This window comes from Myxine glutinosa, chromosome 9 (genome assembly GCF_964187855.1).
Source record: "Myxine glutinosa chromosome 9, kmMyxGlut1.1, whole genome shotgun sequence".
NCBI classification, from domain to species: Eukaryota; Metazoa; Chordata; class Myxini; order Myxiniformes; family Myxinidae; genus Myxine; species Myxine glutinosa.
This window is the reverse complement of record NC_136269.1, coordinates 85,205,943-85,232,506: the sequence shown is the minus strand read 5'-3', so window position 1 is coordinate 85,232,506 and position 26,564 is coordinate 85,205,943. Positions and strand designations below refer to the sequence as shown.

Genomic DNA, 26,564 nt, shown 5'->3' with positions numbered 1-26,564 from the left:
CGGTAGAGAGCGTACCTCTGCCAGGCTGAACTATTTACGTTTTGTATCCCACTGATTGGCCAGGTCTGGATCCGGCATAAACCAAAATCTAATCGGCCTGTTCTTGTCACTTACCCAACTCATCCACCAAGTTTAGTCATTATTACTCAATGGTGAAGAATCACTAAAAAATCTACCGAGATCTATAAAATATCTGCTGTATACTGAATGTCGTTCTATTACATCTCATTTTTTCTCCGTCATGTTATTGACATTTTCTGATAGGAGGTTATAACTCCCTGGGTTAAGTCTCAGGATCTGCTTCTTAATGCTCACTCCAGGCAAATTGTTGGTCTTGCACTATCATAGTCTTCCTCTTCTTTGTACCCTCGCTGTCTCGCACCACTCTGCTCACTCTCCAGAGTGAACGTGTTGAGTTATACCACGTACAACCCCACAATGTTACCATGTTCTTCTTCTTCTTTACCTGCCACAATTATTCCCACGCTAATCGCTATTGTGGGCTTGGTCGGGGGAAGCTTGTCGCAAGTCTTTCACGAACCAGCTGGCCAGGTGTGACGATCGACTAAGGTTAGGGCAGGAATATGCAAATTGTTCAGGGTGTCGGCAATAGCTCACCTACTCTTCACGAAGGACGCTGCAGTGGGATCTTTAACTTCGACCAACTAATGCCAGCAGGTAGGACGCCCGGCTTAACGTCCATCCGAGGGACAACACACACATTGATGACTCACCCTGCTATAATTCTATACCCCAACTATAATTGCGCAATAATCACCTCCATTCATTTATTCATTTCCCTCTTCTCGTATAATTTGAACAATTTTCCCAAGTCTGTATCTCGTGGTGGGAGGGGAGCAGGAGGGGCCAAATTAAGAACCGACAGATTGAGAATAAGGCCATAAAATGGGGATGATGGGAGAGAAAGCAATTTACAGAAGTGTGGGAAAAGAAGGGAAATAACTTTTGTTTTGAAGATAAAATAAAAGTAAAAAGGGAGGGAAAGGGGGAGGAATTCGGTGGAGGGGGGAGGGGGATCCTGAAGCTCTGCCTGGAATTTCAACGTCCAAGGAAGAAGACAAAGAGAATAATTCTGCCATATTTGTGTAGATTTAAAAAATGGTTCTCTGCAGTCATTTCGTTCGAAGCATACCGCATTTTCTCTCCATTTGGACGACAAGAGAAAACGTGCCATTGGTAGAAACGGGGCGTGGTTCAGCGGAAATTTCTTTTTCGTCACTCGACAGGACAACTCCATATTTGGGCATTTCCGGAGCGGCGGGAGCCCCCGACCCGTCCAGAGCGGACACGTTGGCGCGTTTACTTTCCTCGTTGTTTATTTGTCGGTAGTTTTGTTGTTCACTCAATATACTTGTTAAGATAACGGTTTGAACTCGTATATAATGCCAAGAGTAGTTCCCGATCAGCGACAGAAGTTTGAAAATGAGGAGTTTTTCAGGAAGTTGAGTCGAGAGTGCGAGGTGAGCATCGCGACGGTTTCCGCGGGAAATACGTGCCGTGTTTATGTCATGAGAGTTTCCATGTTTTAAACTCGGTGTATAGTTCGTCGACGTGCTAATGCTCTACGTATTAGAGAAGAGTGGCGAGGAATGACCGTCTGTTTGACGGGTTTATCGACTCAAGCCCTCCTTTGCTCTACTTTGTGTGCGCAGGTAAAATACACAGGTTACCGGGACCGGCCACCCGAAGAGCGTCAAATGCACTTCCAAGCAGAATGTCGGGAGGGCCATTCGGACGTGGTGAGTTGTGTGCAGCTCTGACCCTCCTGGGTGCGGTTATGCCATGACTTTATTTGCAAACTTAAAGGGTACATCTACATATTACGTACGCAAACCAGCTGAAATTTTGGTCTCCGTGCGTAAGTAATATGTGAATTATAATACATATCGTCCCGTAATCTGGCAGCGTGTAACTACAATAATTAATTATGTACTGTGCCCGTTCCAGGCATTCGTGGCGACAGGCACCAACCTCTCACTGCAGTTCCTGCCAGCCGGCACGCTTGCTGATGGGCAGAGACCCTTGCCCAGCCGGGAATTTGTGGATTTCGAACAAGAGCCTGGCATGGTGGGCGTGGGTGAAGGAGATGTTACACTGTCATAGGAGAGTTCTTATGTTGTGCTTCTGCTTGTGAGTTTTATGGTAGTGTTGCACTTGGCTGCAGGAGAAGTAAAGAAAATAAACATTTGCACAATCCCACATAAGATACAGTGTGTTCCAAAAAGGCCTGGACAGCTTTGGTTGTTAATATATTTAGTACCACGAATGATACTATGATACCTTTTGTTTTATACGATACAGAAACTCATACGGTTTTCTTTGTTTTCAGGTCTGTTGGTTTAATGTAAAATGAAATGGCGACTCCATAGGAGAAAGTTCAGCGCGTCAAATGGTTCATCGAGACAACATCCGACACAAAAGTTCAGTGGAATTTCCATAGAAGATATGGAAGGAATGCGCCATCGCGGACTACTGTCAGAGAGTGCTACAAGAGGTTTCAGGAGACTAGAAGTTGTCAGAAACAAAAAAGTAACGGTCGACCAAGCACAAGTGCAGCAGACGTTGAACGAGTGCGTGAATAATTTCAACAAAGTCCCAGAAAATCAATCCGATGCACATCCAGAGAACTGGGACTACCAACCACCAATGTACACAGGCGTTTGCATGAAAGACTGAAGCTATATGCCGACAAGGTGCAGATTCTGCAGGAACTCAAACAAAATGATGGACCCAAACGCAAGGCGACTGCCTTGGAAATGCTCAGTCGCTTAGAGGATGACGAAGATTACCTGGAAAAGGTTATGTTCACAGACGAAGGTTGCTTCATGTATCGGGGAAGATCAACCGACACAATGTGGGGATCTGGGGCTCTGAAAACCCTCATATGATCATTGAACACATACGCAACAGTCCAAAGGTTAATGTGTTGTACGGCCTTCTCCATGACCACTTGGTGGGTCCGGTTTTTTTTTTTTTGTGTGTGTACAAGATCGAGGCTCGTGTAAGAGCTAACATTAATCACAAAAAAACAAACTGACACATAAAAAAAAACATAATATAGGGAGCGGGAGACAAGATGGGGAAAGAGAGGGAAGCACACGAGTACAACAGTAGAGAACACGGAAAATCGGGAGATCTGTGGGAGGGAGAGGGCTTGGGGAGAGGAGGCATGGGAAAGGATGCCCAGTCGGTGACTGGCTTTGGAGGCCAGCTTGGAAATGTGGTTTTCCCAGGAAAGATCATGGCAGATAGTGAGACCCAAAAGCTTGAATGACAGAACTTCTTGGAGAGGATTATTCAGAAAGTAGATGGGAGGGTTGTCCAGTCGGTCTTTTCGGAGAGACATAGTGAGAATGTGAGATTTGTCAGGATTGAAAGTCATGTTCACTTGTTTGCCCAGTCTGTGATTTTGTCCAGTTCTGCAGAGAGTGAGGAGGCTGTAGACTGCCGATCTGAGGGATGAGGTATGGAGCGGCAGAGGGTGGAGTCATCAGCAAAGAGATAGAGAGGGTTTTCCAGAGAGTTGGAGAGATCATTGATGAAGACCAGAAAAAGCACAGGGCCCAGAACACTGCCTTGGGCATCTCCAGCCTGGACAGGAAGAGGAGATGAGAGAAATCCATTCAGGGCCACACGTTGACTACGACCAGTTCTTTGCGGAGGATACAGAGATCTCAACAACTTACATGAACATATTGGAGAGATTCGCCTTCCCGCAGATTGAAGACCTACAACCCGATATCATTTTTCAACAGGACGGCACAAACTCTCATTGGGCCTCAGTCGTTCGTGCCATCCTGAATGAAAATTTTCCAAGTCACTGGATTGGCTGAGACAGACCAACCGCTTGACTACCACAATCACCAGACATAACCCCCTTGATTTTTTTTTTCTGTGCGGGTTTGTCAAAGATGTCGACAACACCAAGGTGGCAAACCTGCAGGATCTTCATTCTCGGATCACAGCTGCATGCACTCTACTGGACGCAAAGATGCTGAGCCGAACATTGCAGGAACTCGTGTACCACCTTGATGTCCTGCTCACAACAAACGGAGCTCATATTGAAGTGTATTGGTGGTGTGTACACAACTGTATGAGTTTCTGTATCATATAAACCAAAGGGTATCATTGTATAATTTGTGGTTCTAAATATATTAACAACCAAAGTTGTCTGGGTCTTTTTGGAACACCGTGTACAGTATGTCTACAGGCTGGTGTTCTGCTTAAGGTGGGCAACCGCCATAACGTGATAAAGCTGTGACTTAAACATATAATGGGCTTTCAGAACATTGTTAAGTTATGCCGTCATGGACCCTTAAAGCCTTCAAGGTGGCCGTTGTGCTGTTTGAGCACAGCAGAACATTGCTCTGTCAGTGCACATGACCCTGATCAAGCCATGAGCTCAGGGGTAGGTCTTGAAACAACTTGAAGGTAGAGATTTAAAAAATGGGTTTGTAAGTAAAACTACCAATCATTGTGGTGTCATAACTCGACAGTCACATTCAAAATATGGCCACCGTATCGTGTCTTGTAGAAGTGTAGAGAGATGTGCATGGTCGTCTATAGTGGTGCTTGGACGACATTGCCCAAAACCATGTCGGAAAAGTATTTCATTTTCTCTTAAAATTAAGTTGTTGAGAGCCAAGAGGCCACTTTATGAAATACTTGCGCCTTTGGGAAGTGTGGCAAAGACAATGTCATAAAGAGATGTGCTGTGATGAGAAAATGCATTACCTCGACATCCTGCTTGGATATTGGAGCATACAGTCACGTGAAAAAGTAAGTACACCCCATGTAAAGTTTTGACTTTTTCAACATATTTAAACATACAGCTATTTGATCTTCATTTCAACAATATTGATAGATAAAGGTGATATAATATAACAAATATCGTGAAACATTTACATTTTGTAGTCCATTGTATAATTTAAATAAACATAAATGCAAATTTCACATGTGGAAAAAGTAAGTGCACCCCTACATTTATCACTACTTCAAATACCTAAAATTAGAATCAGGTGCACCAGCTCAGGTGCAAATGATTAGAACATCGTTAGAGAGGATCTTGGAGGAACCTGTCTTATTTAAACCTCAGACATTTAGTTTGGTTTGCTCTTTGTTGTTGAAGTGTGCAGCGTCACCATGCCTAGATCAAAAGAGCTCTCTGAGGCCTTCAGAAAGAAGGTTATAGATGCCTACGAGTCTGGGAAGGGATTTAAAAAGATCTCCAAACAATTTGAAATCATTCATTCGACTGTCCGGAAGCTCATCGACAAGTGGAGAAGATTCCAAACAACTGCCAACCTGTTCAGACCAGGCCGCCCCAGCAAGTTCAGCCCGAGAGCAGACCGCAAGATGCTGAAAGAAGTCTCTAAGAACCCCAGAATGTCATCACGGTACCTACAGGTAGCTCTTGCTACTGTTGATGTCAAAGTGCATGAGTCTACCATTAGAAAGAGGCTGCACAAATTTGATCTACATGGGAGGTGTGCCAGGAGGAAACCTTTGCTGTCCAGAAAGAACATCAGGGCAAGACTAAAGTTTGCCAATGAACACCTAGGCAAAGACCAGCACTTCTGGAACAATGTGCTCTGGACAGATGGGTCAAAGGTAGAGCTATTTGGCCACAGTACCAGAAGACATGTTTGGCGAAAACCAAAGACAGCATTTGACCACAAGAACCTGATACCAACTGTAAAGCATGGTGGTGGAAATATTATGGTTTGGGGCAGCTTTGCTGCATCAGGGCCTGGGCAGCTCACCATCATAGAATCCACTATGAATTCTTCATTGTACCAGAGGGTGCTTGAGGATAATGTGAGGCCATCTGTCGGAAAGTTGAAGCTCAACCGAAGGTGGACCTTGCAACATGACAATGACCCTAAACATACCAGTAAATCCACCAAGGAATGGCTGAAAAGAAAGAAATGGAAGGTTCTGGAATGGCCAAGTCAAAGTCCGGATCTAAATCCCATCGAGATGTTGTGGGGGGATTTGAAACGAGCTGTGCATGCAAGAAACCCCTCAAACATCACACAGCTGAAAGAATTCTGCATGGAGGAGTGGGCAAAAATTTCTCCCAGTCGATGTCAGAGACTGGTAGGCAGTTATAAGAAACGCCTCCTTGAGGTTGTTTCTGCCATTGGGGGCAATACCACCTATTGGAGCCAAGGGTGTACTTACTTTTTCCACATGCGAAATTTGCATTTATGTTTATTTAAATTATACAATGGACTACAAAATGTAACTGTTTCATGATATTTGTTATATTATATCACCTTTATCTATCAATATTGTTGAAATGAAGATCAAATAGCTGTATGTTGAAATATGTTGAAAAAGTCATACTTTACATGGGGTGTACTTACTTTTTCACGTGACTGTACATCCACCATTTTGTCAACAAAAAGCAATCTGAGTAGAATAATGAAAGTACCGTTTGTTCTTTTGTTGCAGGTACACGTGAAGGCACCGATGATTCTAAATGGTGTGTGCGTCATTTGGAAGGGCTGTATAGATCTACAGCGGTTAGATGGAATGGCCTTTTTGGAATATGATGAGGAGAGAGCTGGGGTAAGGCTGCTAACTGGGTGACACCTTTGGTTGTAGGGCAGGTAACACTTTGTTGTTGTTTTGTTTGGAGCTTTGGCTACTGGCAGTTCCCCTGTTTCCAGTAAGCTGGTACTCATTTGGCCTACCTCTGAAGGATGACAGGCTGAGTGAACCCATCTGGTGTTATTTTAACGCCACGACAGGGGCTGGAACCCAAGACCCTGAGATCTTAGGCCAGCCACCTTAATATTATGTTAATATACTGTTACGGGTCAGGGTTCGAGTATGGATGAGGTCCATGGGGTGTTCACTGGACCCGCCGCTCGCCCGCTAATCTTGAGGCCACCACTTTAACCATTAAGCCAACACCAGGCTTAGTAACACCCTAAAACAAGAATAAAAAGGTTGAAGTTAGCCGCCGTGAAGAATCACAAGGCGCTGACGTTTCAGGCTTTACCCTTAGTTCGAGCAAAAGGGACGGGAGAGACAGCACATCCTTCACGTTGGATAACTCTCACCACTTTATTCCTAAATTTATTGAAGCGACAGGTAAAATGCCTCGTCTTTACTCTGATTATTAAAGTGTCTGTGTGTTTGTTTGTATGTTTGACTGGTGCATTTGTTGTGCATCTACCAGTTGGCATACAATGTGGCGGACTATGACGGCATGAGCTGTGATGATTGTAACATATTGACAGACATGAATGAGAGCGATAATGTTCTCAATTATTTGAGTGAAGATAATAATGAAGTATCGACTTTACCGTACACGTTCATTAATGTAGGATTTGGAAGCAAATGTTAACAAACTCAATTTATATCATGTGCCATAAGTAATACTGTAGTGCTGTGTGACATTTAGAAAACGTAAGGGATGTGGAACATTGTAAGAGTACATGTAACACTCGTGACTGCATGAGGCCCAGTACCAGTAAGCATGGCCAATGAGATTTAACAAGTCGATTTAACAAATTGAAGGGATATGTGTCGGGTATTTTAGAGTGGGGATAGCTTAATGCTCGGTATTACATGATACCTGGTTTATCTCGTAATGTTCCCTTATGTTCACCAGCAGGAGGACGTGTTGGCCCAACAGGAGTATGAAGAGGTGCGACGTCGCACGCGGGAGTTCGATGAACGTGACCGCTCACATCACGAGAGCTTGGAGGTTTATTTGTGAAACATAGTACTCTCTGCCATAAAAAAAACCGAACATGTAGCATTGATGATTTAATTGTTGAAGGTGTGTTCCAGAATTTATTCCAAGGGCCTTTTGGCACGAGGGATGTCGAGAACTCCTGATTGCAAGTTTCCACGTTCCATAATTGCCTCATGCAATATAGGCTATGAGCCAGACCCTCAAATTTTCGACATTATGCTCAATCAGAGGGAGGATGGCTAACAGTTATTTTTGGCAAGGCCAGAGACCCTAGTGCTGAAAAAAATGTGATAGCAGTGTGAAACTCTTAGCCGTATCTGTGTTATCATCACATTTGTCAGACCACCCCAATAACGCTTTCGGTAATTTTTCCGCCTAAGATTTAGGGGGTAGGGTTCGTTTTGGGGCTTTCAAATAATATCTCCTATATGTATCAGTTAGTGTTGTATACCAGGTGAAAGGTAATTGAATTATCTTTCACATGATGTATAGAAAGTGCCTGTGTGATATATAGTAACCTCTTTATGATCATTAAAACATAATTATTTCCGCCAACCCTCAAAAATTTATCACAAAATCCCCAATGAAAACAAAATTAGGCAAAAATTCAGTTTGGCGGATATTAAATGAATTTTTGAATTTGAGAAACACACAGTATGATTAAAGTCAAATTTGGGCCTTAAATCTCATACACCTTGATAAAGATGAGAAAATCCAATATACAGTAGTTGCTGTAAGCATGACCTAAAATCCATAAATGTATATCTTTCCGCTCTTATGATATATTGATTTACATTTTACGATTTTTGACCGACAGCATGTATATAGTTTGTATACCATTATTGGTCTAAAAATAGTATATATAATATTGGGATGTCAGCCATATATAGGCCAAAAAGTACTGAAATTGGTGTCAGAAATGTCTAATTCTAAAAATATGAAGGCATTATGACCAAACTGTATGTGGTGTTCTTGAATATACCACAGACGTATGATGCATGTGATGATTAACCTACTCCATGTATATGTATGTATCCTGATGTACCCTAACTTGGCGAGATAATTTACATCATATTCATGCAAACGTTTCTTGTAGTGTTGCATCATATCCATACAACAACACATCTTGTAGTGTTGTATGGTTCTCTTATATTACCAGCTATACATAAAGTAAACCAAAGGAAAACAATGTACTTTCTATTTAAGCAACATATATTTATAGACATCATACCATAAAGTACACGAGTTATCAATTCAGCGTACACCATATTTGTTACACATATGTACATGATCTTTCTCCATACAGTTCTACAATTCAGAAGTTATCCTCGTCATCGTCGTCGTCTTCTTCATCGTCTTCTGCCGAACTGTCATCACTCTCACCATACACTCTCTGGTTGTCACATGTGGTGAGTTTGCACATGTCTGTGCACTTCAAACCACTGGCCATGCAGACACACATGGGTAGTGTGCATCTTTTCGAACAGGTGCATGCCAGTAAATCCAGAACCGCCTGTGGTGCGGGCTGTCCTTGCATCCAGTCGACTGCCAGCTGCACGCGACCATCCTGGGTATCCCAGTGCCATCCTTTCCCGATTGGACTCGGTACTGCTGGATCCATCTTGAGACTCCTCTTCCAAATAGCGGCTTGATAGTTGGCTCGCTGTGCATGTTTGGTTAAGCAGTCTTTGCACGGAGGTAGCTGGTGACTGTCGATCTCTCCCCTCTTGGCACAGAACAGGTGATATCTCAAGTCATTCACCTTCACTGTCCCCGACTTCGGTGCGTACATGAGACAAGTGAAGTTCTCCAATTTATCCATCAGTTCCTCACTGACGTCCCAGTCCTCTCCCAGCTGTGTACATGCATCCTGCACATCTTTGTTGGTTCTGATGAGTTTTAGTGCAGTCAGTTTTCCTCGTCCAGCGAACGTGCTGACTGTGTCGCATCCGGTATAGGCATGCATTCCAATTAGGGCCTGACATACATTTGTGCCGACTGACTTTCCTATTTTCCCTATGTCTAGGATTTTAGCCCTTGCTTTGGTGCCACATTTCTGAAACAACTTGGCATGAATCTTGGTATGAAATGCCAAGCCAATGACAAGTACGTCGGTGTCATCTGAGCTAATAAGCACAGACTGGTATCCATGTGCGGCAGCATGGGCAGCATGCAAGAACAGACGACCATCTGCTTCCTCGTGTGTGCTTTCCAGGGCCACTACTTCTTGGCTAGCATCAGATGTGATCTGATAACACTTGTCATCGCATGTTACAAAGAGAACCTTTCCCTGTAGGCGTCTGATGTACTCTGGTTTCTTCCACTCTTCGACCAGGAACATGATAAGACTTGACTTGTTCCCAACATAGCTGAGAAACATGCGCCATTGCCTTACAATTTGAGATGCCGTGATGTTTTTCAGCTCAAGTCCAAGTTCTTCCCCCCTGGTTAACCGTTCGCTGTTTTTGATGGAAGTCTCCTTGTAGGTGTCAAAGACGACATCGATCCTCTGGCTACTGCATCCATCCTTCAGGGCCATGGATAGGACAATCATGGCCACTTCGGCAAATGTAGTTTGATCACCTGCCACCTTCTGTATAAGGAACATCCCGTCAATATAATTGTTGCCGAATTGTCGGGTATCCTTTCAGCCGGGGTCACAGTCCTTTGCAAGGCCGTGGCTAGGGCAGCTTTGTTGGTTTTCCGTAGAAGGCCTTCGGGTGTCGCCAGGGCCCATGGCAAGGGACCTAGAGGATGAGATAGCACCTCTGCCATGTGAAGATCTCGGCCCTGTGCCATCACGATAATTCTACCAAATAGAGCTCTGTCTGCTTGAAGAATTACTGCCCTGCCATTGCTTCTGCATTCCTTCTTCTTAGTGAGGTTGCTGAAAGTCTTCAGCTTGTTCAGTTGCAAAGGGTCGTGGAATTTCTTGATTGGTGGGTTGCTCTCAAGTCGCTCAATCTTGAAGTTTGTGTAGCACTTGTGTCCGACTTCCCATGCTTTCTCCAGATCCTTGGCAATATTTGGAGGGGCTGCGCGTGCGGTGGAAATACTGATGAGAGAGCTGGCCATAGTGAATGGGTTCACCCAACTCTGGATCAGAGTTATCAGTGATGATACAGCGTCCTCATCTTTCTTGATCCGTGTTTGCTGCAGATCCGCGTGTTGTACGTGTGTGTTGCTCACATTCACCATTTCCCTCATCTGGCGGAGAAACGCACTCCTGTGTTCGGATGTGACATAGTAGCGCTTCACTGCTCCAGATTTCAAGTTGAACCTGGTTGTGCCACCTGGTGTCTGTGTGTCTTTGTTGACAGTGACCTCAGTAGTTTGGTCAACTGGAATGCGTCCAAACAGATTGCTTTTTGACATTTGAACTGAGAAGTACCCATCCGAGAACGCTTGGAAGATGCCAGGGTGCTGCGTTGGAAGGTTTGTCATTTGTGCGTAGTATGCTGATAAATACCGTGCATAGTTGATTTTGTCGTATGTGAAGCACCAAGGAATCATGGCTTGGATAGCAGATAGATGTAATGGCCAATTACCTTCTCGGGAAGCGCGCAGTAGAGCAAGCAAGACCGTTTCAACGATATCAACCAAGACCAACGATATCAACGTTTCAACGATTTCAATGTCTCTACTTGTGGCAGCCATGATTTTCGTGTCACATTTACGCACGGCGCTGTTTCGCAGTGTTTCATCTGCTCTCAGATCAACAGCCTTGCTCAACTTTTCACGGGATGACGTTCCCTTGCACCACTTGGTCTTTCCACAGAATATACAATCCGGTTCATAGATGCGTGATTCCGAAGATGCCCTTCTGGCTTGTCTCTTGCTCGCTGAACATGTTGCAGCAGCATCGTCGGTTAAATTGGATTCAGCTTTTCGTTTCAGTGCTTCCAAATCTCGCTTCATGGTGAACACGCTCCTGTACTGCCTGTGGTAGAATACTCGGGGAATCTCCTTCTCTGGCAGCGACTGAGCAAGGTCGAGAATGGGTGCATGGTTCCGTATTTTGGCCGCATCCAGCAATGTAGTCCACGAATCGAATGTTTGAGGGCTTATGAACGGATCTTCTGGTTTGACATCTAACGATAGCTTATGAATGATACAAACGTCCTTGGGAACTTTCTGAGTGATCGCAATCTCCATTGCAAGTATTTGTTCAATTGTCTATCTGTGGTACACTCTGTTTCACCACCACCAATATCACCACCACCGTCTCACCTGGAAAGACATAATATCGAATGAGACCACCACCACCACCACTACTACAAATTAGCATCAGTTGCTATAGTTGCTTTAAAATGTATTCTGCACCAACAAATCTACAAAGAGAAATACATTAGATGTCGTGCACCGCTGTCATGGTTGCAAATGACCTAAAATATAATGAAAATATTGACATTGATGACAACATTCGTATTAGCATGTCTACACATATTGCATTGAATTTCATAGCACATCATGATCATATGTGTGAGGATATTGACTCTAATTATACTGTATGTGTGTCTCAAATCGAAACATACCTTTTACATACCTTTTGATTTTTGCCTATTTTTGTTCCTAAAATTGGGGATTTTGTGATGAAGTTTTGAGAGATGGTGGAAATAATTATGTTTTAATAATCATTATAAAGAGGTTACTATAGATCACACAGGCACTTTCTATACATCATTTGAAAGGTAATTCAATAACCTTTTACCTGATATACCACACTAGCTGATATATACATGTGATATTATTTGAGAGCCAAAAAACTAACCCCACCCCCTAAATCTTAAGCGGGAAAAATGACCCGAAAAGCGATAAATGGGTGATCTGACAAATGTGATGATAACACAGATACGGCTAAGAGTTTCACACTGCTATCACATTTTTTTCAGCACTAGGGACCTTGGCCTTGCCAAAAATAACTGTTAGCCATCCTCCCTCTGATTGAGCATGGTCGACCCCTCGGCTCATAGCCTAATAATCATTCATTACGTGCAATTCATGTACTCTTGGGGTCTAGTGGTAATGTGAAACATTCTGAGCATATTTCAAACAGTCTTTGTGACACACGAGCATGTGGATCATCTAAAATGCACTAATTACATTCTTTAACAATCCATCACAATGCCAATGTGGTAAAAAAAAAAATGAGAGAAATGAAATAATTGGACATCCTTCAAGCTGGTTCTTCCACTGGTCATGTTACAAGGCTCTTTAAGGTGAGGTGAGGAACTGTTTATGACCTCCGAGGACATTATCAAGACACTGGATCAACAAGTAATATGCCAAAAAGTGGACGTCCCGGGATAACGAAAGTGGACATCCCAGCATAACGACTACCGTTCAGGACAGAGACATTCACACGATCTATCCATGGAATCAATTTCAAACTGCCCAGAGTACTGCAAACACCCTCCATGGACCTCACAGGATAAACGTCAACACCGTCTCGAGGCATCTCCGTGACACAGGGATCTGTGCTCATCCTCCTGTTCAGCATCCAAGACTTGAACCACGACACACCCAAGCAAGCTTGCAGTGGTCAAATCAGCACATCTAATGGAAACGGAGGCAATGGGCAAGTGGTATGCTCAGTGATGAATCTAGCTTTCTCCTTGAAAGGCATGATGGCCGTGCACGGGTCTACAAAAAACGCAATGAGCGCTATGCCGCAGTCTGTGTACAGGAAGACGCAAATTTGAATGTGGAAATGTCATGATGTGGGGTGGTGTTCCTGAAATCTTTCCACACCGACTTAATCCGTATCCGTGATAATCTGACAACAGTTCAATACATTAATGAGATCTTGTCGCAATATGTGTTGCCAAGCCTTCAACAACATTCTCGAGGAATCATCTTTATGCATGATAATACTTCTGGTCACAGGACCATTCAACAAGGAACGTATTGTCAATGTTACCCTGGCTTGCCATCTCGCCAGATTTAAATCCAATTTATCATTGATCGTCGTGTTTGAATCTTGCCAAGACAGTTACAGACCCTCATGAGTTGGAACAGGAGCTAATTTGGGCGTAGAATGCCATTCCCCAGGCTCAGATTTGAGTACCCATATGGTCAATGTGATGACTGTACAATGCATTGATTGCTGCCGGAGGTGGACATACCTGGTTGTGAAATGTTACGTCTACGTTGGATCCCTATGTGAAAAGTTTTGCCACCACACAGCATCACGTGATTAGGTCACAATGAAATGGACATGTACAGTGCATTCAGAAAGTATTCAGACCCCTTCACTTTTTCACATTTTTGTTATGTTGCAGCCTTATACTGAAATCGTTTAAATTCATTTTTCCCTCATCAATCTACACTCAATACCCCATAATGACAAAGAGAAAACAGGATTTTAGAAAGTTTTGCAAATTTATTAAAAAGAAAAAACTAAAATATCACATTGACATAAGTATTCAGACCCTTAACTCAGTACCTAGTTGAAGCACCTTTGGCAGCGATTACAGCCTCGGGTCTTCTTGGGTATGACGCGACAAGCTTTGCACACCTGGATTTGGGGATTTTCTGCCATTCTTCTCTGCAGATCCTCTCAAGCTCTGTCAGGTTGGATGGGGACCGTCGGTGGACAGCCATTTTCAGGTCTCTCCAGAGATGTTCGATTGGGTTCAAGTCAGGGCTCTGGCTGGGCCACTCAAGGACCTTCACAGAGTTGTCCCTAAGCCAATCCTGCATTGTCTTGGCTGTGTGCTCAGGGTCATTTTCCTGTTGGAAGGTGAACCTTTGGCCCAGTCTGAGGTCCTGAGCGCTCTGTTTCAGGATTTCATTAAGGATATCTCTGTACTTTGCTCCATTCATTGTTCCCTCAACCCTGGCCAGTCCCCCAGTCCCTGCTGCTGAAAAACACCCCCACAGCATGATGCTGCCACCACCATGCTTCACCATTGGGACGGTATTGGGCAGGTGATGAGCGGTGCCTGGTTTCCTCCAGACATGATGCTTAGAATTGAGGCCAAACAGTTCAATCTTGGTTTCATCAGACCACAGAATCTTGTTTCTCACAGTCTGAGAGTCCTTTAGGTGCTTTTTTGCAAACTCCAAGCGGGCTTTCATGTGTCTTTCACTGAGGAGACGCTTCCGTCTGGCCACTCTGCCATAAAGCCCAGATTGGTGGAGTGTTGCAGTGATGGTTGTCCTTCTGGAAGTTTCTCCCATCTCCACACAGGATCTCTGGAGCTCAGCCAGAGTGACCATCGGGTTCTTTGTCACCTCTCTTACCAAGGCCCTTCTCCCCCGATTGCTAAGTTTGGCCGGGCGGCCAGCTCTAGGAAGAGTCCTGGTTGTTCCAAACTTCTTCCATTTAAGAATTATGGAGGCCACTGTGCTCTTGGGAACCTTCAATGCTGCAGAAATGTTTTTGTAGGCTTCCCCAGATCTGTGCCTCGACACAATCCTGTCTCTGAGCTCTGCAGGCAGTTCCTTCGACCTTCAATGGAGGACACAGGGGTGAACAAGATAGATACAGCCACAAACTATGAATCACAAAAGTGGAAGGAAAAATGGTAACCCGGAAAGGGATGGGCTTTGGGAAGGTTAATGGGGGTATAAAGGACCATAGTTGTGGATTGGGGATGACCTGACATGGTGGTGAACAGCTGTCTTGAAGGCCTGGAGGGAAGAAGGAGATTGAACAGACTGAGACAGTTGGTTCCACAAGCAGGAAAAAGAGGAACAGATGAGTGAAGTTGAGCAGTGAGTTTGGACTTTGGGAGTTTCACCAGAAGTGGGTTACTGGGTTTCTGCATTTTCTGCATAAAGGGGGTTTCTGCATACACCATGCAGAAGCATGGGGGAAGGAAAGGATGACAGAACACAGATACAGCAGAGATTGTAAGACCAGAGAGTAGGCAATATAAGACAGATAGACTTCCGACCTGTCTGTGGTGTGAAGTGATAGGCCCAAAGACTCAGCTTAATCATGAGAGATATCAATGATTTTGAAGGCCTTGGTTTCAATGGCATTAAGCTTGAGCAAGGTGTGTGGCAGGGGAGCCAGCCCAAAAGGGAGAGCAGTACTCAATCCAGCTGCCGATGAAGACCTTATGGGTAGATAAAAGTTCAGATTTGCCAAGGAAAGACTTTGCACGATGGAGGATGTCCAGTCAGCGGCTGGCTTTGGAGGCCAACTGAGATATGTGGTTTGTGCAACCTAATGTCTGATGATGAGGCCCAAAAGATTGTGTGACTAAACTTCTTCAAGAGGATGGTTAAGGGTTCGTAGATTGGATGGTTCACCTTTCGGAGAGACAGAGTGAGAGTGTCACATTTGTCATGATTGAACGACATAGTGTAGGTGTTTGACCAGCTCGTGAATCTATCCAGGTCTGCAGAAAGGAAAGAGGTTGTTGCTTGCTTACTTGGAAGATGAGGGAAGTTATGGCAGAGGATGGAGTTGTCAGCAAAGAGACAAAGAGCATTTTCCAGAGTCAGAAAGATCATTGATGAAGATAAGGAACAGGGCTGGGCTAAAAAATAATGCTGGGCAGAAATATGATGAGCAGAGCAGAAAAAGGATGTGCAAGAGTAGCAGAACAAGTTTTCAACACACGTGTGCTGATGCAGTCCAGTCCAGTTACAGAATCAGAGTCGTAGGTTGCCAGAAACTTCCCCATCTTCTCAAATGAAAAAGACGCAGAGTCGAGAAGCAGTTGGGTATGACTGGGTAGGGTGAGTTCAACAAGCGAGAGGTGGTGGACACAAGATTTGGAAACAAACACAGAATTGAGGCATTCGGCCTTCTCACGGGTGGAGTCGGCTGTGGTGCCATTTGAAGGGAGGGAATATATGGAAGGGGGAGCATACACCGGAGACAGACCTAACAAGGCACCACCATGTCTTTGAGGAGGGAGACAAATTTGAAAGTTAAATATTGAGGTTGTCCAGATGTTGTTTTCTGTCTCTCCTGAGAGTAGACACACACTTGTTGCTGGCTTTGTGGAATGATCTGAGGTAGCCTTCAGTCAGATTTGCCTTTGAGGAAGAGAAGGCAAGCTGTTTGAAGGCAACCATCACCGCAGGATTCAGTATACCATGAGCGGGAAGAAGGGTAGGATAAGTGAAGACGAGATGGAATGAATCCGTACATATAGAGAGCAGGTTTCTGTGGAAGAATTCCCAGGCTGTGTTAATATCGGCGGCGGTAGATATGGGAGACCAGTCCTGAAGAGAGCTTGCAGTCCCTGCCAGTCAGCCTGAGGGAACTTACAGACTTGCCAGCATTGAGGCGGCTCTCTGAGAATAGCGAGAGAGATGTTGCCTCTCATAAGCACGTGATGTTGACCTGTCCATTGCACACTGTAAGATCGGAAAAGTATATCGGTGCCTTCTAAAGTCTTTGATCAGCATGTGATTTGTTACAAGCTCCTACATGAGCCTGAGATCATTGTTAATAATTGTGAACTTCAGATTTATATCCATTTTTCTAATTGCAGATTGAATGCAAATTTCAGATTGATGTTGACAAGATAATGCAAACAAATAGAAGAAACGATGCACCAATGACCTCTTCTGTATGCATGCTATCGTTCATGGTTGTTGCTTGGTTTGGCGGTTTTCGTCAGTGTTTGTTCTTGTTTTGACAGAGCCGAAGACATCTTGATCCAAGCCCCAACTCCGGAGGGTTGAACAGTGCTGATGAACTGAAGTTACGCTAAGCTCCCTCATCGTTTGTCGTCGTCACCCAACCACTCCAACCCCCTCCCACAGCCCCCTCTTCTCCCCATCCCCAACTTTTAAACGTGTATTCATTTCTGCCTCACACCTTAAACACTGCATCTTGCAGATTCTATAACATAGACTTTCTGCTCGCTTTCCTTCTCTCCACAACATTTCATTGCATCATGTAGCAGTGCTTGTGCTTGCTGGCAGAGCCTGGCCTGGAATGAAGCCAGCAGATATTATATCTTTAAGAGTTTGTTTACAAAACTAGAGAGAAGGAAAGATGGAAATGGGATTTGAGTCGCTAATCTGCTTTGCACCTATGACTAATACTTTTTACTCTTTTTTATTCCTGCATGTTTTGATCAAAGTTAACTTTCAAACTTTAATGTGAAGTCCTTAATCACTCCCATTGGTAAATTTTTAAGTTAAAACAGTAACTATTTTTTGAATTTGACAATTTGCCTGCTAATGAAATAATATTCATAAACCAGCTAATCATTCATTATGACCTCGTGACTCAAATTTAATGTGTTAGATGCAAAAGTCCTCTTTTTAAAATATTATCTCTGGCCAAGAAGTTGAATTCCCCCCAGTTTGTTGAACCTCTGACATGGAGATCCATAGATTTATTTTTTGTATCTATAGTCGAGGCTCGTGCAAGAGCTAGTATAGTGAATAGATCAGGACAAAAAAGACAGAAACAGGATGCAAAACATGCTGCATGGGGTGGACAAGATGGATACAGAAGGAAACTCTAAAGAGGGAAAACTGGAAAATTGGAAGGAGGAGGGATTTGGGTGGGGTTATCAAGGGTAGAAAAGATCATGGTTTTTGATTGGGGACAATCTTGAGATGGTGGTGAACAGCTGTCTTGAAGACCTGGAGGGAAGAATGAGATTTAAGAGGGTGTGGAAGTTGATTCCACAGGTGCGAAAAAATTGAGTTGAACAAATGAGTGGAGGTGAGCAGTGTTACTGGATTGAGGTAGTTTACCAGAAGAGGGTTGATGGTGGACCATGTATGCCCTGCAGAAACCTGGAGGGGACAAAGCACAGAAAGAACAGATGGTGCAAGACCAGAAAGGATACAGTAGAAGACAGAGAGACAACCGACCTGTTTGTGATGGCGACGTGACCGACCCATAGACTCACCTTCATGGCGGGAGATTTAAATGATCTTGAAGGTCTTGGTCTCCACAGCATCAAGAGGAGCAAAGTGTGAGGCAGGGTAGCCAGCCTATAGGGGAGGACAGTACTCCATCAAGCTGCAAATGAATGCCTTGTAGGTGGATAGGAGTTCAGGCGTGCCAAGGAAGGATGACGGAGGATGCCCAGTTAAGGGCTGGCTTTGGAGGCCAACTTTGAAATGTGGTTTGCCCAATAAAGATCATGGCTGATCATGAGACCCAGGAGTTTGATAACTGAACTTCCTCAAGAGGATTGCTAAAAAAGTAGATCATAGTGTTTGCCAGACGGTCCTTTCAGAAAGAGAGATAGTGAGAGTTTGACATTTGCCAGGATTGAAAGACATATTCCAAGTGTTTGACCATCTTGAGATTTTGTCAAGGTCTGCAGAGTGGGAAGAGGATGCGGCCTGCCTGTCTGAAGGATGAGGGATGTCATTGCAGAGGGTGGAGTCATCAGCAAAGAGATAGAGAGGATTTTCCAAAGAGTCAGATAAATCATTTTGGAAGATCAGGAATAGGACTGGGTCCAGAACACTGCCTTGGGGCACACCAGCCATTACAGGGAGAGGAGATGAAAGCATTCCATTGAGTGCCACACGTTGGCTATGAGAGTAGAGGAAGTCAATAAGCCATGTGTGGAGTTGGCCTTGGATGACATAGGCAGAGAGTTTGGAGAGAAAGGCGGGATGCCAGACTGTATCAAAAGCGCAAGGTATGTCCAGAGAGAAGGCCTTGAACTCATGTCTGACATTGAGGGCATCCATCCATTGTTGGGTAAGTAAAAGCAACATGTCCAAGGTGGAGTGATCTGGTCTGAAACCAAATTGGTGATCTGAGATGAGATTGTTGGAAAAAAGGAAAGATTTCATATCAACTGCTATGATGGATTCTATGACCTTGATTAATGATTGGAAGTAATCTGATAGGTCTGTAGTTTAGTGGATCCGTTTTTGCACCTGTATGTAATTTGTATGTAATGCACTGATATTGGCTGATTTTCAAGCAGATGTAAGATGACCTAGTGCAAATAGCAGGGTGAAAAGGGCAGAGAGAGAGAAAGTCCAAGAGTAGCAGAGCAGGTTTTTAATAAACATGAGCCGATGCCGTCTGGTCCAGTGGCAGATTCAGCGTTGAGGGGTGAAAGAACCTTCTCCACATTCTCAGGTGCAGGAGCAGTTGGGTCCGACAGGGAAGGATGGGTACCAAGAGTGAGGTGTTGGGGACCCAAGATTTCGAAGCAAACATAGAATTGAAGCATTTAGCTTCTCACTTGCTGAGTCGGCTGTAGTGGCATTTGAAGTAAGGGAAGGGATGGAGCGGAGCATGCTCCAGAGATAGACTTAATAAGCTGCCACCTGGTTTTAGAGGAGGCAGACATGTTTGAAAGTTCATTCTTGAGGTTGGAAAGATGTTGCTTTCCGGATCTCTGAGAATGGACACACACTTGTTGCAGACTTTTTGGAATGCACTGAGATTGCCTTCGGTCGGATTTTCCTTCCAGGAAGAGAATGCAAGTTGCTTCAGAGCACCTGTCTCACCACATGATTCAGTGTATTATAGGCGGGAAGAAGGGTAGGAAAACTGATGGGATAAATTTGTGCATGAGAGAGAGAGAGCAGGTTTCTGTGGAATAATTCCCAGGCTGAGTTAACATCAGTAGATTTGGGAGCCCATTCCTGAAGAGAGATGGCTGCTTGCAGTCAATGCCAATCTCGTTGAGTGAAATGCCAGACTCGCCGGCATTGAGGCAGCTCTCTGAAAATAGCTGGAGAAATGTTGAAATTCACCAGCACATGATCAGATGAACCAATTGAAGCAGAGGGAGAGCAGGAGACATTTGCGGAAAAGTTGGTCATCACCAAATCCAAAAGGGAGGATTTGCCGTTAGGAGAAACCTGGGTTGGAAGTTCACAGAGTGAGCCAGTCCCATGGAGTCATGGAAGTCCTTTGCTGATGTGCCATGGCTGATGTGAGAGGTACGAACACCCAGCCAATTTCCATGGTGACAATTGAAATGTTGAACAGTATACAGTATTGTTAGATTTTTAACAGATGTCTGAAACCCAATGTATGTTGGTGAACTCTAGGAAAGTGCCTTAGAATTGACCTTGATAGAGGTAAGTCTCATCCTCCCCCCCCCCCCCCCCATCTCTATCTTGTGCGCTTTGCTTATAGCTATGGAGACTATAGCTATAAGCAAAGCCCTGCAGAAAGTTCCCTGCAGAAAGTTGTGCATCACTTTGCCCGTCACCTGATCAAGATCGAGTTACTTAGACTGTAGTTAACCTTCAAGAAGATTGGTGTTTAACCCATGAGGATTGACTGTTTAGTAGGCCAGAAATGTGTTTTTGTCATCGGCTTTTCTCCACCAATTAGAAGCAAGCTTTCATAAGTTACCCGGGTATTATACATTGTAAGAAAGGTCATGATTCGTTCTTTGGGTTGACATCAGTTTAAACTCATTTGCATACACACATCGACTATGATTGCTGCCCGACGTGCTTTAAGGGTTAAAGCTGTAGCAAAAAATTATCCCGGTGGGAAGTGATTTTTATTTGTAACCATGACCTGACCCTGGTGAGCCCACAAGGTTCAAATTTGAAACCCCCAGCACATATGCAAAATCTGGTGGAAATTGGGCCAGCTGGTTTTTTTTTCTAGGATTTTCAGATGTACACACACATACAGAGAATTTTCTTGTGGGGGTTGGGGGAGAGGGGACTTGTGCCCATGACTTAACACTGTGCACCCCCAGCACGTATGCAAAATTTGAGGGGAATTTGTCTGGGAGTGTGGGATTCTATAGAAATTAAAGAAAAACCTTCACACACACATCTCATTATGTATACAGTCATGTGAAAAAGTAAGTACACCCCATGTAAAGTTTTGACTTTTTCAACATATTTCAACATACAGCTATTTGATCTTCATTTCAACAATATTGACAGATAAAGGTGATATAATATAACAAATATCATGAAACATTTACATTTTGTAGTCCATTGTATAATTTAAATAAACATAAATGCAAATTTTGCATGTGGAAAAAGTAAGTACACCCTTGGCTCTAATAGGTGGTATTGCCCCCTTTGGCAGAAACAACCTCAAGTAGGCGTTTCTTATAACTGTCTACCAGTCTCTGACATCGACTGGGAGAAAGTTTTGCCCACTCCTCCATGCAGAATTCTTTCAGCTGTGCGATGTTTGAGGGGTTTCTTGCATGCACAGCTCGTTTCAAATCCCCCCACAATATCTTGATGGGATTTAGATCCGGGCTTTGACTTGGCCATTGCAGAACCCTCCATTTCTTTCTTTTCAGCCATTCCTTGGTGGATTTACTGGTATGTTTAGGGTCATTGTCATGTTGCAAGGTCCATCTTCGGTTGAGCTTCAACTTTCCGACAGATGGCCTCACATTATCCTCAAGCACCTTCTGGTACAATGAAGAATTCATAGTGGATTATATGATGGTGAGCTGTCCAGGTCCTGATGCAGCAAAGCTGCCCCAAACCATAACATTTCCACCACCATGCTTTACAGTTGGTATCAGGTTCTTGTGGTCAAATGCTGTCTTTGGTTTTCGGCAAACATGTCTTCTGGTACTGTGGCCAAATAGCTCTACCTTTGACTCATCTGTCCAGAACGCATTGTTCCAGAAGTGTTGGTCTTTGCCGAGGTGTTCATTGGCAAACTTTAGTCTTGCCCTGATGTTCTTTCTGGACAGCAAAGGTTTCCTCCTGGCACACCTCCCATGTAGATCAAATTTGTGCAGCCTCTTTCTAATGGTAGATTCATGCACTTTGACATCAACAGTGGCAAGAGCTACCTGTAGGTCACGTGATGACATTCTGGGGCTCTTAGAGACTTCTTTCAGCATCTTGCGGTCTGCTCTCGGGCTTAACTTGCTGGGGCGGTCTGGCCTGAACAAGTTGGCAGTTGTTTGGAATCTTCTCCACTTGTAGATGATCTTCCAGACAGTCGAATGATTGATTTCAAATTGTTTGGAGATCTTTTTAAATCTCTTCGCAGACTCCTAAGGCATTTATAACCTCTTTCTGAAGGCCTCAGAGAGCTCTTTTGATCTGGGCACGGTGACGCCGCACACTTCAACAACAAAGAGCAAACCAAACTAAATGTCTGAGGTTTAAATAAGACAGGTTCCTCCAAGATCCTCTCTAACGATGTTCTAATCATTTGCACCTGAGCTGGTGCACCTGATTCTAATTTTAGGTATTTGAAGTAGTGATAAATGTCGGGGTGTACTTACTTTTTCCACATGCGAAATTTGCATTTATGTTTATTTAAATTATGCAATGGACTCCAAAATGTAAATGCTTCATGTTATTTGTTATATTATATCACCTTTATCTGTCAATATTGTTGAAATGAAGATCAAATAGCTGTATGGTGAAATATATTGAAAAAGTCAAAACTTTACATGGGGTGTACTTACTTTTTCACATGTCTGTATATATATATATGCATTTTCCTTTTGTAAGAGAAACTGATAAGTGTAATGCCAGCTTGATTAACGCCATTACTGCAATGAGTTACAAAACCGGAGTTGGAGAGCGACTCGGTCTAATCTAAAATTAGTTATGATACTCATTGATGTTTAAAGTTCCACAATTCCTTTACTGGTTACTGAGAGGTTAATCAGCAGACAGGGAGGACAGAGATTTGTCTCAATTCAAGGATCCTCTTTCTCTTGAGTCTATCTTGTAACATGAATTGAGACATGTGTCTGCAAGTCCCAAGAAAGAATAAAAAGTCAACATACTTTGAATGATTTTTACCCAAATTATAAATTATAACTCCTTCTTGTTTCATTTGCAGGCACTTTTTTCTTCTTCTTCTATACATTTAAGGGTATTTTGGGTTGTGCTGCCTTTTAATCAGTAGTACGTAAGTGCCCGTCCAAAATGGCTATGAGGGCATTAAGAGTCAACCACGAGGTGTGGACCACCATGATGTATAAAGAATACCTGACAGGTCATTAGAGAGCCAGCTGGGCTTTTTAAACTGACTATCGGATTGTGACGAAGAAATTCTGCTCAGATGCATTCGGTTTACAAAAGCTTCAAATTCAAATACTTTGGAAAACCTTCTGCTTTATTTGGACACAACCTCAACATTCGGGCACCACCATATTTGGCTGCAAGTGTGTAATTGAGGGTATACTCAATAATTGATAATATTCACTTACTTTTCGGAATGTTGATAATTTCCATGACGTTGGAAAGTGTAGCACTTCCAAAAAGAGTTTTAGTTACATGAAAAGTTGAGAATGGAACCTCCAACCCCATTACATTATCATTATTCCATGGTAATTCCAAACTGTTACAGCAAGCAGCTCGTGGTGCTGCAACATTGCACTATTTAACCTCGTCACTTTTTTATTTCCTTTAGATTTATGTGACTTATTCATGTCTAGACATGTTTAATAAAATGCTTCAAGATTGCTTTAATCCCATGTGGCTTTGAGGTGTTGTCACAGTTTCTTCTGCACTTGTGCACTCTTATTGCACAATAATGGTTCAGTTAATAATTTTGAAATTGCTCTTGAACACAAACTATGCAAATTGAAACTGACGCACTACCACAGAAATGTTGTTAGCCATTGCAGAATGGAGAACAGCAAGGCTTTTATCTCCATTCACTATCAAATCCTAGCTCGGAATTAGCGTGAAACGTTTGAAGCCAAGATTTATTAGTATTGATGTTTTTGGGAAACGCTGTTAAAACGTCAGCACACATCCCACAGTAAAGCACAAACTCCGAAAAGAGTGCAAGTGTGTGTGTGTGTGTGTGTGTGTGCGGGTGTGTGTGTGTGTGTGTGTGTGTGTGTGTGTGTGTGTGTGTGTGTGTGTGTGTGTGTGTGTGTGTGTGTGTGTGTGTGTGTGTGTGTGTGTAAAAGTGCCTAAGGTGGTGGTCTGGCTTATCTTGAATGTTGCATCTCATTTACAAATAAGCAAATGCAATTCGTTTTTGTACAAATATTTTATACTGCATCATGTCTGTTTCTTTCAGATGCATGTATGAGGATAATGTTGTTTTTGCCCATTGCATATATACGATGTTTGTCTGCCTCTTACAATGTTACTGCTCCAAAATGTTAACAACTGATGTTTGTAGATCCTGCACCGGTGTTTACATTTTCGCAATCTGCCTTTGTATTTGATTATGAAATGCATGTTTTTTTTCACTTTTTGATACATAATAAAGCATTCTTTATAATTAAACTTGGATGTACAAATTAAGATTACATATTGTTGACCAGAGGGATCTGAAGGTCAAATCTGGCAAGTTCAATGCCAGGCCTTGCCAGTCAGCTCGTGAATGACTTTGGTCAAAATGCTTCCCTGGCCGACCCCACAAGAAAGTGGCAATAATTGTAGCAGTTAAAAATTAGTAGTGGTGAGGAGAGGATTCGGTATTAGAGGCCATCTCTTTATGACATATACAAAATGGCTGACATTTTGAAAACCCCTCCATCCTGTACACCTCATGCTCATATAAGCATCCTCTCTTTCTTCTTTCATCTTGTGCCAACCTTATACTTGTTACCCTGCGCCCGCGAAGTGAAAAGCAGGGTTAAGCATTCATGTGCGTACGTGTGCAGTACGCCATACGTGTCTGCATTTTAAAAATTCATTTTCTCGGCAACCGTTGGTCCGATTGACACGAAATTTTACCACAGAAGCGCCCCCGCCTGTATAATTTTTTTATTCATAATTATGACGTCATAGGTCACGTGGTGTGGACGCCATCTTGGAAAAACCTTACCTTACACCTCTATATCTCCCAAACATCTCAATGGAAAAAATTGAAACATGGCTCATTGTCAAGTCCACCCCATGGGGAATAAGATATGTTAATGATGATGTCATAGGTGCCTCCATTATGACGTCATAATTCCACAAGTACAACGCTTGATCTGATGAGTATGAAAAAAAAAATTCCTCTGCAACTGTTATTCCGATGAACACGAAAATTTCCGAATATGTGCGCCTCCTCCTGTAGAATTTTAAAATGATAATTATAACGTCATAGGTCACGTGGTACAGACGCCATCTTGGAAAAAATCGAAAAAGGTTGCTCCTCTATATCTCCGAAAACCGCTCCATGGAAAAAATTGAAACATGGCTCATTGTCAAGTACCCCCCTTGTGGAATAAGATATGTTAATGATGATGTCATCGGTGCCTTCGTTATGATGTCATAATTCGACAAGTACAACACTTATCCGATGATTGTGAATTTTTTTCTCAGCAACTGTTGGTCTGATGGGCACGAAATTTTCACCATAGGAACGCCTCCTCCTGTAGAATATTTTAATGATAATAATGACGTCATACGTCATGTGGTACAGGCGCCATCTTGGAAAAACCGAAAAATGTTGCACCTCTACACCTCCAAAACCGCTGCATGGAAACAATTGCAACATGGCTCATTGTAAAGAACTCCTTATGGGGAATAGGTGTTCGTAACGATGACGTCATTGGTGCCATAGTTATGACGTCATAATTTGACAGGGACAACGCTTAGTCTGATCAGTTTGAAATGTATTGAGCGTGATCTATGCAACAATTATTTTAGAGAATATAAATTTATGATGTCATCTCTCACGTGGTCTGGCAGCCATATTGGATCAAAGGGAAAAAATGTTCAAAAACAGAAGAGTTGGCTCGCAACAAGTTGACTGCGCAGTGTAAGTATTCTATGAATACCATCTGGTGTTATAATAGATATGGATGATGTACCTTTAATGAAATATTGTGTAACCACAGCAACTATAGTTTATGCCAAGGCGATTGCTTCCATGGTTTACTCTTGTGTGCGATGAAGAGTTGTATTTTTGTATTATGTGCGATGATATTTTTGTATTATTATTTGCTTTGCAATGAGCTCTGGCAATTTTTCCATCACAATCATCATGATGCATTGAGAGCTTGGTGTT

General features: G+C 43.2%; 1 protein-coding gene across 3 annotated transcripts; it reads left to right on the top strand.

Annotated features, from left to right (window-relative positions):
* The first annotated feature begins 1,267 nt into the window (after positions 1-1,267).
* LOC137435273 (core-binding factor subunit beta) lies at positions 1,268-24,847 on the top strand. Of its 3 annotated transcripts, none has more exons than XR_013624549.1 (6): positions 1,268-1,481; positions 1,674-1,760; positions 1,969-2,088; positions 6,478-6,594; positions 7,646-7,907; positions 12,706-14,119. XR_013624549.1 is itself a non-coding variant. In XM_068128901.2 (6 exons), the coding sequence occupies exons 1-6, from the start codon at positions 1,404-1,406 to the stop codon at positions 17,410-17,412; spliced, it is 567 nt and encodes a 188-aa protein (XP_067985002.1). In that variant the 5' UTR covers positions 1,268-1,403; the 3' UTR covers positions 17,413-24,847. The 3 variants fall into 3 exon arrangements, 2 of the variants coding, with proteins under 2 accessions (XP_067985002.1, XP_067985001.1); XM_068128901.2 differs by lacking the exon at positions 12,706-14,119 and adding an exon at positions 17,341-24,847 and having other exon boundaries at positions 7,649-7,741; XM_068128900.2 differs by lacking the exon at positions 12,706-14,119 and adding an exon at positions 17,341-24,847 and having other exon boundaries at positions 7,646-7,741.
* Positions 24,848-26,564: the final 1,717 nt, after the last annotated feature.

Bases quoted from the DNA above. Each gene is read 5' to 3' on its own strand.
- LOC137435273 (XM_068128900.2), top strand. From the start codon at position 1,404: ATGCCAAGAGTAGTTCCCGATCAGCGACAGAAGTTTGAAAATGAGGAG. The intron at 1,482-1,673 runs GTGAGCATCGCG...TTGTGTGCGCAG, and splicing joins AGTTGAGTCGAGAGTGCGAG to GTAAAATACACAGGTTACCG. The intron at 2,089-6,477 runs GTGGGCGTGGGT...CTTTTGTTGCAG, and splicing joins TCGAACAAGAGCCTGGCATG to GTACACGTGAAGGCACCGAT.